Source organism: Zalophus californianus, chromosome 6 (genome assembly GCF_009762305.2).
Source record: "Zalophus californianus isolate mZalCal1 chromosome 6, mZalCal1.pri.v2, whole genome shotgun sequence".
Taxonomy (NCBI): domain Eukaryota; kingdom Metazoa; phylum Chordata; class Mammalia; order Carnivora; family Otariidae; genus Zalophus; species Zalophus californianus.
In genome coordinates, this window is record NC_045600.1 from 9,005,605 (window position 1) to 9,017,311 (window position 11,707).

Consider the following 11,707-nt stretch of genomic DNA (forward strand, 5'->3'; position numbering starts at 1 on the left):
CCTTCTCCGAGCTTCACACAGAGCCCCAGGGGAGCCTCCCCTCCCTCCCTTCCCCTGGCATCCTGCTCCTGAAATGGGCCGATCACAACTTACTCCTGGGGTGGAAAACACTCAATAGGTAATTAAAATTCATCTCAACCTCAAGTGCCAGCTTAAGTGCTGCTGCATTTCTGCACTAGAAACCAGCTGAAGCTAAGCTCTAATTCAGCACCAAGCAGACCACAAGCAAGTTTAATTAACCAGTACTGCGAGGAGCCCTCATGGACCAGCGTCACATCCACGAGCTGAAGAGCTGAAGAAGCAGGAGGACCTTGGGCCACATCCGTCTGTCCGTGCGCCCCTGGTGCAGGTGGGCCTCCTGGGACCCCACCTCCTCCGGGCCAGTAGGTCAGCAGAATGGATGTCCGTCTGAGTCCCAAGTCCAGGCCTGGCTCCCGCTCTGAAGGCGTCTCTTAAACTGAGCCACTCCCTGCCTGATAGGAGCAGGTTGATGGCAAGTTCCAATCCCGGGCTGCACGGGAGGCCAGGGGTCTGGCTGGAGCAGGGCCTGGGGGCCTCAGAGGGGATCTGCTGGGGGGCACCTGGAAGATCAGCATCAGGGGCACAAAAGGGAAAGAGAAACCATGGCTCGCAGCCAGTGGGGGAGCTGGGCCCAGCACTCAGACGGGGCCCATCCAGGCAGGTCACGCTGAGTGCAGAGCCGAGCAGGGTGGGACTGCTGAGGAAAACAAGGAAAGCAGAGTCGGCAAGGGCCCCGCTGCCTCCTTCTCCCAGGGAGGCCATGCTAGGTGTGCAAACAGAAGAGCAGGTATGCAGAGATCCTCACAGAGGATCCACGGGGCCAGCAAGACCGGGGAAAAGACAAAAGGAGGCAGAGCATCATGGGGGAATGGGGCCCCCAGGGCAAGCAGGACCAAAGGCTGGGAGGGCAAGGCCCCAGCACCAGTCCCTCCGATGCACGGGGCCCTGCCCCGGTCAGTCTCAGAGAGAAGGTAACTGTCGGGGGAGGCAGGGTCCTTGAAGGCCACTGCCACTGATTAGACTTGTGGTACCCCCGTATCATGGTCAGACCTAGGAAGAGAGCCGCACTTACTGGACTTGAGCTTGATCACTACTATTTCCAGGCTCCAGGTCTTGGGGTAATCCTATGCAGCCCACAGAGCCTCAGCTTTCTCATCTGTAAAGTGGGACATTAATACATGCACCTTACAGAATTCTTGCAAAGATTAAATGATGACTATTATCTGGTGAGATCTCATGCTTTGTGAAGGTTGGGGGGGGGCCTGCGCATAGTGAAAACCACAGACCAGGGGGGTGGGGGGGTGGCTGTGTGAGATAAGCTCAGGGAACAGCAGGAGGGAAAGGAACCCAGCACTGTCTTCCTATAAAGAGGAGAGGCCTCCTTGCTTTTGTGGGCTCTCCGCACTGCGGGACACGGACCCCCCCGTACCAGCCCGTGAGCGGCTCTCCGCTGTCAGTCACTCCCCGGGCGGCAGCTGGGTCAGGATCAGCTGCTCTGTGGAGGCAATCTGCAGGAGGGGGGCAGCAGTTAGCGCCCCCCGGAAATGCTTGTCCGGCCACCTGAAGCAGATGGAACCCGGGTTTGTGGATTTCAGCAGCCCGGCCCCTCCACCCCTGGCCCCTCCACCCCTGGCCCCTCCACCCCTGGTCCCACTTTGCATGGATGCAGTCAGCACCTGCCCCTCTTCACCCTCACCTGAGGCCACACACACTTGCCTGGCTGTGGTCCACTACTTCCCAGAGTCTGGAGTCCATTGCTCTGTACCTTTTTCCGGGGTAGAGCTGCCACATGAGGGGCAGCTGGGAGAGGGTCAGCTGGCAGAGGGTCAGCTGGCTGGGGGACATGGGCTCCTGGGGGTGCACTGGCATCTGCCACATGTGGACTGTGATGCTGGGTTCATGCTGAAGGGACCAGAGAGGAGGTGGCGCATCAGGGACAGGGCTCCCCGACAGCTGGGCTGCATGCAAACACAGTCCTGGATGCCTGGTCCCACTGGGGAGCTGCCCCTTCAGATGTGAATGTTTTCAGAATCCCAGACCTAAAGCCATGGCACCATCTCTTGGGGGTTTGGTCTAGACCTGAAATGATGGATTCTCTCCTGGCTCCCCCAAGCATGGTCCTCTCACTGACCTGCACCCCACCTTACCCCACTGTACCCCTGAAAAGTTAGCCACTCTTCCCACCCACTGGCAACCTTGGGTCTGCACTGATTATGCCTTGGGCCTCTATCTCAGCCATTTCTAGAGTTTTTTTAACTTCTTTTTATAAGTAAGGCATCCATACACCTTAGGACCTAGGAGTGATGGGTTTTCCCCAAAAATATGTTGTAGTTTTGATCCTGACCTTCACATACTTATTATAAACATAAAAAAAATAAAATGAAATTTGGTCAGTACAGAAAGGTATAAAAGTGAGTAGGGAAAACCACCACCAACTATAACCAAAGTTCCCTTTGTTATGCAACAAAATGGAAAGTTCTTTACAGTGGTTTTATCTGAGTATTTAATGTGTTTGTGATGAGCATACTAGTTTTTTAATCAATTATACATATGGCAGATAATTCTTCTCAGTTTGTTGTCTTAACTTTGTTATGGGCTCTTTTTGCAGAGGAAATGCTTTTAATTACATGGCAAAATCTCTTTCCCTTTGGATTCTGGCTTTAGATAGGGTGTCAGCAAAGTGTGGGCCCAATCTGGCCTGCTAGCTCTTTTTGCAAATAAAGCTTTATTGTAGATGAACAGGTGCTCATTCCTTTACATGCTGTCTTTGGCTGGTTTTGCACTACAAGGGCAGAGTCAAGTAGTCACTATAGGGTCCTTCAGACCTGCAAAGCTGAAAATATTTACTATCAGACCCTTTACAGAAAGTTTGCTGGGCTTTGGGTTAGATCAGGTTCAGAACGCTGCTTCCCATCCTAAGATTATATGTGAAAATACAGGTCTACTAGTAAGAAGTAATTATTCTAAATAGGGGGAAATGTTCATTCTCCAGGTACCCCACTGCATCCATAGCTACATTATTTGAATCCACTTTTCCCACTGGATACATTTTTATGCTTTAAAAAAAAAAACTACCAAAATATTTTGTCCAGAATTTTTTGCATGCTTTATTTGGTGCAGGTGTGGAAAAGACTTCCAGTGGGTTCTCCACCAAAAATGTTCTGGATAACCTCTTTGAAGAGTGCTAGAAGTGTTTTGTATTGTTTAAAATGTCAGCAAATTGCTTATAATGGCCTAAATGGCATTTTTCAGTAGCTTGACAGGCTTTTCCCATATTACACGGAGGTATTTATTGTACCCCTCTAAGATGGATCTAAACCCCTCACCTGGGGCAACTTGTTGCCAACCTGAGTGATTATCTTTAACACCTGGGGAGTTTTTGCGGTGGGGGGTTGGGTAAGGGTCTTAGACTCCACCGTAGCTTCCTTATCCGGAATCCGTTTCCCAAGGTGGGATTCCGTAAGGTGTTATCAGTCAAACACCCCCAAGGCTTTTCAGCTGTGGCATCCATGACTCACCTGCCACAGAGGTATATTATTCCTGTTTTGTAGACAAGGAACCCAAAGCTGACGTTTCTTTTACACTGTCGGCTCACCTGCTGCCTCAAGGTTGCAAAGCCTCCTGCCCGGGACCTGGAAAACTCCTACTCATCTTGCAGGGCCCAGGTGAATAGCTGCCCCATCCGTGAAGCCTTCCCAGCATGCACTGGGGACAGGACTGGGCCCTGACCTACTGACCGCCTCGGCCTCCCAGTGAGGGTTGCATCCTCTCCTGTAGATAAGCTCGTGCCACTGGCCCCTCCAGGCAGGGGTTCTGGGGGATCTGCATCAGGCATAGACATCCCTGAGCTCGGGACCCTGCACGGGCCGAGTTTTTCAGGACAAGTGAGAACGGCCTCCTCTTGCCTCTATCCCGGACCCTATTGCTGAATGTGCCAGGCTCACACGGGCAGAGGTCTTTGCGCGGTCCTCCCACCTCCCACCCCCCACGCCTGACAACTCACTGTGCTGCCCGGGGAGCCCCTGCCCCGAGCTCTCTGGGAGGGACTGAGCCGCACGACCACGGTCCCCCAGGTCCTCCCCTTCTCGTAGATGCCAGGCCTCATGGCCCACAGACGGTGCGCAGGCACCCCAAGGCAAGGAGAAGCCCTGGAGGCCATGGCAAGACCGCATCCCACATGGCCCTAGAGGCATCAAGTGAGGCCTCCTGGTGCGGGGCAGCCTTAAGCAGGGCGGTTACCGCACGGGGCGGGGCCAGCAGGCGCGGCCCCGCGGGGAACAGGGTCTGGACCGCAGCGGGGAAGCAGGGAGGTCAGCAAGGGGCGGACCCACCCAGGGGTGGGAGAGGCAGCGCACTGCAGGGGGCACACAGAGGCGGGGCCAAAGGGCAGGGGCAGGTGGAGTTGGGCCAGTTCTGGACTGCTGAGACAGGGCCTTGAGCTGCAGGGGGTGGGAAGGCGCCTCCCTGGGTAGGGGTCACCCCCGGCTCTGCACCCAGGGCACGAGTGTCTCCGTAAGACCAACACTCCACTTCCCTCCCATGATCCTTCCGCAGCCCCCTCCCTGAACATCCCTCCCCGGTTTTCTCCGCAGGCTATGTCCCTGATTGCCCCTCCCCACCCCTGCCTTGGGGCTTGTGCCCAGACCTCAGGCAAACCTCCCTGCCCCAGATCCTGAGCCAGCATAGACTGCTCATCTTCTTCCACCCCTGGGACCATTCCTTCCACAGGACTCCACGTCAGGACCCTTCTGTGAGCTTAGAGGCATCCCTCAAGCTCAGTGGGCTCTTTCCCCTGGGGGCATCTGACCAGGGGTAGAGGACAAATCAAGACCTCCCATCAGAGAATGAGCCAGTGCCCCAGGGACGTTTGAGATCGGAATCATGTGATGACAGAAACCAGGCCCGGGGGGAGAGGGCATGTTGGCCACCTTGTCCACCTCTCCCTGCCCACGGGGTCCAGAGTGCCCACCTGGCCTGGCCATCTTGTTAGCGCTGCTTTGCCATGAGGCCACAGAGGCGAGAGGCAGGCCATTTGGTAAGCACCCCGGGCTTTGTCTGAATGCACCATGAAGTGATCATTTTCTTTTTGAAAACCAGAGGTATGAGTCTTCTAGTTCACATTATAATGATTATGGAGGTGATGTCATTCCTTTGGGAAGACTGAAAAATGATTTCTTGTCCCACCTACATCCAAACAGAGGGCACCCATCACACAAGCGTGTGGATACCAGGAGCCAGGAATCATGGGGACCCCCAGAGCCTGTCTGCTGCAAGTACCAGCCCCCCCAGGTTGCTACGAGGATCAGACGAATGTGTGTAAAGAGCAGTGCCTGGTACACAATGGGTCCTCAAAACCTGATGTCCGATAGTTATGTCCGCACACCTGTCCCCTCCCCCGGGGACAGTCCCTCAGCCCTGCCCTTGTAACGCTGCTGCAACTGGTACTTATCTCTGTCACTCCTCTGAGAGTGATGCTCTCAGCCTCACTCCCTGATAAGCAGGTGTGTGGCTATAGATGGGCTGGGAGCAGAGTTGGTCAACAGGGGCAGAGCACCCATGCCAAGGGAGACAGTTGACCTATGTCGCCTCATTTATGTCCTCCCAACAGCTCCGTGAGCTAGAGGTTGTCATCTGCATTTGATAAACCAAGAAACTGAAGCTTGAACAGTTTCATAGCCTGAGCACGGTGGGCGGTAGGGAAAGAGGGTGAACCCACCTGCTCCTGGCTCTAAGACCCATAGGCACAAAGGCAGGGAACACAGAGGCAGAACCAGGAGTAGAGAGATTTCCCCCCACTGCTGCTGAAATGGCAGCAGGGTCTGAGGTAAAGACGAAGAACACCTCCCCGTCAGTTCGTGGATGAGATGTAAGTAGAGGTCTCCGTTAGCAATAAGAAGAAAATCAGCAGCGAGTGTGGAGGTCCCTAATGAACAGACTGCTTCACTGAGTGCCCTTCTCCTGCCATGTCCCCTTGTCCCTTGGACCTGCCCTGAAGAAAGACCAGGGCTGGCAGGCAATGAGAACAAAAGTTTGGACCCTTGTCCTGCAGCTCGTCTTTGTGCATATCATGTCTGAGATATGGCAATGTCTCCTGGCCAGGTTGTCCATCTTTGGGACCTGCAACTTGAAGTATTCACTCTGCAGTGGATGTCACCAAAGTCTTAAGACTTTGAGACACGGACCTCTCCAGGATTGCTCCCTGGCAGAGCCTGGTAATGACCGTGTAGCCTTGCCTGGACCCTTTGCTGTCCTCCTCCAGCAGGGGAAGCCCTTCACAAGCCCTCCTAAGCCCCAGTGTCCCAGCACCAGGACCACTCAACCTGCGGGGATGATTCCAAGCCCCGAATAAAGGGGCACAGAGCGGGGCTCAGAAGGCTCTAAGAGTCACCGAGATCTCTGCATGGTCTGCTTGGCTTCTCCCACATGCTGAGCCCAAACTGGCCAAGGCAGGCAGGACACTGGGGGCAGATGGCCTGGAAACAGCATGGCACAGAAGGGCTTGTTCCAGTGGGGAAGCAGCAGGAACAGACTTGGAAGAGGGAATATTCAGGGTGTGTTTGGAGACTAGGAATTAATGAGGAGTAGCCAGGGCAGAGGGTGCAGGCTCCTAAGATGAAGGATAAGAAATGGGGCAGTGTTGGGGCTCAGTCCTTAAGCGTCTGCCTTCAGCTCAGGTCGTGATCCCGGGGTCCTAGGATAGAGCCCCGCATCGGGCTCCCTGCTCAATGGGAAGCCAGCTTCTCCCTCTCCCACTCCCCCTGCTTGTGTTCCCTCTCTTGCAGTCTCTCTCTCTCTCTCTCTCTCTGTCTAAATAAATAAATAAAATTAGGGCAGCCTTGCTAATTCCCACACATTGAGCTAATAGCGTTTCTGATACTTCGGAAAATTCTCAGCCATTGTATCTCCAGTTATTCCTACCTTGTTCTCTCCTCTTCCTCCAGGACTCCAATTATACCTTTAGACCTTTTAAACTGGGAGTCATGCCTCCTATGCTCTGTTCTGCTTTTTCAATTATTATTTTCCTCTCTGAACTTTGATTTTGGTGTTTTATAATGGCTTATCTTACTGTTTATTAATCCTGGTATCTGCTGTGTCTGATCTGCTCTTAAACCAATCAGATTTCTTAACTGCAGATAGTGTATTTATTGGGGCTAGAATGCCCATTTGATGCTTTTTTACAGATTTGAACTTTCTCTGATAATCTGTACCCTTTTAACCATTTGTTCATTATTCTTTCTATATCCTTGGACATACTAATCAGTTATTTTCAAGCTCTTTTCTGACAACTCTGGATTGCCGGTGGGTCTTCTTCTATTGTCTGCTTTTTTCTCCTGGAGTAATTTTTAAAGGAATACCAAATATTGTGTATAAAAGCCCTGAAAGGTCCTAGATAATGTAATCTTTCCCCCAGAGGGAGTTAACCCTTTCCTCTGCTGGGCAAGTGAAGAATGTGGTCTTGAACACCTTAATTCCAGAAGGACTGAACAGAGTCAAGGTTTGGTTCCAATGGGAATCAGCTGATATACCTCCAGTCTGCCCTGTCCCCATAGTGGGGCTTCCAGTCAAGGGCCTGGCAGGCCTTGGTCTCAGCACAGACTACAGACGGTTTTGTCTTGGGGAGAGCGGTGTGTCTCTGCCCTTTAGTGTCCTGTCCCAAGCTGCATCTGTTTGTAAAAGGCCTTTAGGGATGGGACAGCAGCTTTGTGTTTGAGGCCTCTCAAGCCTCCACGTTTGTCCAGCAGCACACAGAATCAGCAGGTGCTGCAGGTGGCTGATGGCTGATGGTTGATGGCTGGCGTCAGGTCACTCCCTCCAGTGCCTTTGGCTCTTCTCGCGTTGTCTCAGAAACCCCAACCCCTGGCATGTGTTTGTCTTCTCAAGAGGCACCAGAAAACTCCACTTGGCTTTTCAGGGGTCTTCAGCCTCTCATAACATGCAGCTCTGTAATTTGAAACATATCTCGAGGTGGAATCTGGCTGGGTGTTTGGGCCCCTCAAGCCTCCGCAGAGCCCTCTGAGTGGACCCAGCCCAGATTTCAGCCTCTAGCCTGTGCCCAGAATCAGAGATGGCCCAGAGGGAAAAGCAGCTGCAGATAGTCACCTCTGCGCAGCCGTCCATTCTCCAGAGGTTTAGTTCTTCTGGTGCTTCTTGCTTCCATAGCTCCCTGATGCTTTGAAAAATACAATGTTTACTTTTACCCAGATTTTTTAAAGCTTGGCAGTGTTACAGGACCTGGAATGTATCATCTGACGGAAGAACCAAGTGGCACTCGGAGATCTTGGAGGATAGGAGGTTTATTTGACACCGGCAGGCTCAGAGGATAGTGGTCTCCAAAGGTCTGAGCCCTGAGCACAAACAAAGGGGGCAATTTATACACTTCTACTTCCGCATACTGGGCACTTTTGGCATCTGCATGAAGCGGGGCAGGGAGAAGAACCCGGATTGGTGCACATGGGAAGCAGAGCAGGGAGAAGAACCCAGAAGAGCCCCGGGGCAAGGACTGGGGACTCTTTCACTGGCTCAGTCGGCCATCTTAAGACACATTTTCCTTATCATTCCCCCCTTTGATGTCCCTTTAAACACCTAGTTTAGAGGGCATCATTCTGTTTGACTCTGAGGGTTGACTCTGAGGGTTGACTACGAGGCTTGAGGTGAACACGGACTTAATTATAAACTTAACAACACACCAGGTAGCAGAAGACCAGGACTGACTGGGGCCAGGAAAACCATGGTGAAATGCGCTCAGGAGTAGACAGCAGTGGGCCAGTAAAAGTGGGATCTATGACCTTAGGTAGAAGCCTCTGGGGGTAAGTCCAGTCATGAGGGGCAACAGTGTAGACTCTGACTCCCAAGATGAGGAAAATCACGCCGATGAGAGCCAGGGACCGTGGTGAGCAGGTGTCCATCAGTCGGTGGGGTCTCGTGGAAGGTGAAGCCAAAGTGGGTTTGTGAAGTCTGGCTGGACTCTCCACTGGCGGGGCTCCTCGTCCAAATGATAGACAGCAGAGGGCCAGTACCTGAGACCCTAAGGAGATTAGGCCCTCTCAGTGGTGCTTATGTAGGGTGGCCCCCAGGGCCTGAAGCTGCTCCTTTATCCCTTTATCTCCAACCTGATGCAAGTTTCCTGGAAGGCTTCCCAAGCACAGGGGAAGCCATCCATATATTAACTCGAATGGGGAGAAACCCGATGTCCCGGCTAGGGGTAGCAGATCCAGCCATGGAAGGTTAGTCTCCTGACAAAACTTTGCTAAGGTTCCTTTGAGGGTACAGTTCATTCGCTCTACTTTCCCTGAACTTTGGGGCCAGTAAGCGGTGTGGAGTCTCCAGGTGATGTTGAGAGATTTGGTCAAGACTTGTACAATGTCTGCCACAAATGCAGGTCCATTGTCACTGTGGATTGTTTTTTTGGTTTGGTTTGGTTTTTTGTTTAAAGATTTTATTTATTTATTTGACAGAGAGAGACACAGAGAGAGGGAACACAAGCAGGGGGAGTGGGAGAGGGAGAAGCAAGCTTCCTGCAGAGCAGGAAGCCTGATGTGCGGTTCAATCCCAGGACCCTGGGATCGTGACCTGAGCTGAAGGCAGATGCTTAATGGCTGAGCCACCAAGGCACCCCTGTCACTATGGATTGTTAATGGAAGGCCAAACTGGGGCACAATCTCCTGCAAGAGGACTTTTGCTACTTCCCAGCTTTGCTCCATCCTGGTTGGGAAGGCTTAGATCCACCCAAAGTATGTGCATACTATTACTAGGAGATATTTGAACCCCCTGCTCGGCTGCACATCTACCTCTAAATCTCAAAGGGAGTTGCTCCCATCCTCTGGACACCTGGTGGGGACCATGGTACAGACCAAGCATTATTTTTAGCATATGTTATGCATCATTCACTCATTGCTCGGCATAGTGCAGGCAGCTGACTGATGTAGTAGTGCTTCTTGAGAAGGGCCTCTAATGCAGTTTTTCCCAGATGAGTGAGTCGGTGGTGTTCCTTGACCAGATGCCCTCTAGTTGCTATTGGAACAAAGATGCGCCTATCTGGCATCATCCACCATCCCTTTTCAGTCAGGATGGCCGCCTCAGCCATGGCCCATTCCTTTTCCTTTTTAGTGTAACTGGGCAGAGGAACGTCTTCCAGGGGTGTTAGAGCCATGGTGAGGGAATGGGCTCTGTCCATGTCCTCATTGGCTGCGGTCTTGGCTGCCTTATCTGCCAGACGATTTCCCCACTCTATGGGGTCATCTCCTTTCTGTTGTCCCTTACAGTGCAGGATTACCACTTCCTTTGGAAGCCAGATGGCTTTGAGGAGTCTCAGTATCTCCTCCTTGTTCATGATAGTTTTTCCTGCTGCGGTTAAGAGGCCCCTTTCCTTGTAGATGGCTCCATGTATATGTACAGTAGCAAAGGCATACCGAGAGTCAGTATAGATGTTGACTTGCTTGCCTTCACCGAGGGTGAGGGCTCAGACTGAGACACATAATTCAGCCCATTGAGCTGACCATCCAGCTGGTAATGCCTTAGGTTCTAGGACTTTAGTGGTTGTGGTTACTGCATAACCCACTTTCCGGGCACCCTCTTGTAGGTAACTGTTGCCACGCTGAACAGTGTGAGCTCTGGATTCTTTATGGCTTGATCCTGCAGATCTGGACAGCTCGCGTAGACTTCATCAGTCACCTCGGAGCAGTCATGGTCTGGTTCCCCCTCTTCCGTGGGGAGTAGGTTGCTGGATTTAATGTCCTTACTGTTTCGAGGGTGACCCGTGGGTTTTCGCAGATGAACCCTTGGTATTGTGCTAGCCGAGAGTTGGGAAGGAAGTGGTGTCCCTGTGCGTTCATGAGGGAACTTGACGTTAAGTTCTTGCCCCAGGGTAAGTCTGTCCACCTCCTTGATGAGTAGGACTGTGGCTGCCAGCGCCCTGAGGCATGGCGGCCATCCTGCTGCCACGGGGTCCAGCTTCTTTGACAGGTAAGCAACTGGCCATTGCCAGGGTCCAACAGTCTGGGTGAGTATCCCGAGCGCTATTTTTTCCTTTTCATGCACAAAGAGATTGAAGGGTTTTTCTACATCCGGTAGGCCCAGAGCTAGAGCCCACCCCAGGACGGTCTTTATCTCTGTGAAAGCGGCTTCTGCTTCCTCAGTCCAGGCAGGGGGTTCTCGATCTGGTCCCCCTAAGAGATCATAAAGGGGTCTTGCTATTGCCAAGAACCCAGGGATCCAGATGTGGCAGAATCCTGCAGCCCCCAGGAATTCTCATAGGCCCCTTTTTGTTTGGGGCTGTGGCAGGGAGATGATGACCCTTATCCTCTCTGGCCCTAGTTCTCTCTTCCCTTGGGTGAGGAGGAAACCAAGGTATCAGACCTGTTGTTGGCAGATTTGTGCCTTCTTCCAATGAGGCTCGGTATCCTGAGTCTGACAGGAGCTGTAGGAGGGCCTTGGTGCCTTTTGTGCAGTCTTCTTGTGTGTCGCTGGTGAGGAGGTCATCCACATACTGGAAGAGGGTGCATCATGTGGCTTCTCTTGGGAAGCTGGTGAGGTCTGTGGCCAGCCCTTCCCCAAAGAGGGTTGGTGAGTTTTTAAACCCCTGCTGGAGGTGCGTCCAAGTCAGTTGCATCTGGCCTCCTGTATTGGGTTTAGACCATTCAAAGGCAAATAGTGGCTGGCTCTGGGGAGGTAAGTGGAGGCAGAAGGA

The 11,707-nt window shown here is 52.6% G+C and overlaps 1 protein-coding gene across 1 annotated transcript; it reads right to left on the reverse strand.

Annotated features, from left to right (window-relative positions):
• Positions 1 to 1,478: 1,478 nt before the first annotated feature.
• Positions 1,479 to 4,180, reverse strand: TCL1B (TCL1 family AKT coactivator B). Its single transcript, XM_027570386.2, has 3 exons — positions 4,025 to 4,180; positions 1,738 to 1,923; positions 1,479 to 1,529 (listed from the first exon to the last, which is right to left on the reverse strand). Exons 1-3 carry the CDS (start codon positions 4,178 to 4,180, stop codon positions 1,479 to 1,481), a joined length of 393 nt encoding a protein of 130 aa, XP_027426187.2.
• Between the last annotated feature and the right edge of the window lie 7,527 nt (positions 4,181 to 11,707).

Coding starts and splice junctions, on each gene's coding strand:
- TCL1B (XM_027570386.2), bottom strand. CDS start 4,180: ATGGCCTCCAGGGCTTCTCCTTGCCTTGGGGTGCCTGCGCACCGTCTG. Junction 1,924..4,024: donor GGGGCTCCCCGGGCAGCACA/GTGAGTTGTCAG, acceptor TGGTCCCTTCAG/CATGAACCCAGCATCACAGT. Junction 1,530..1,737: donor AAGTAGTGGACCACAGCCAG/GCAAGTGTGTGT, acceptor CCCCTCCTGCAG/ATTGCCTCCACAGAGCAGCT.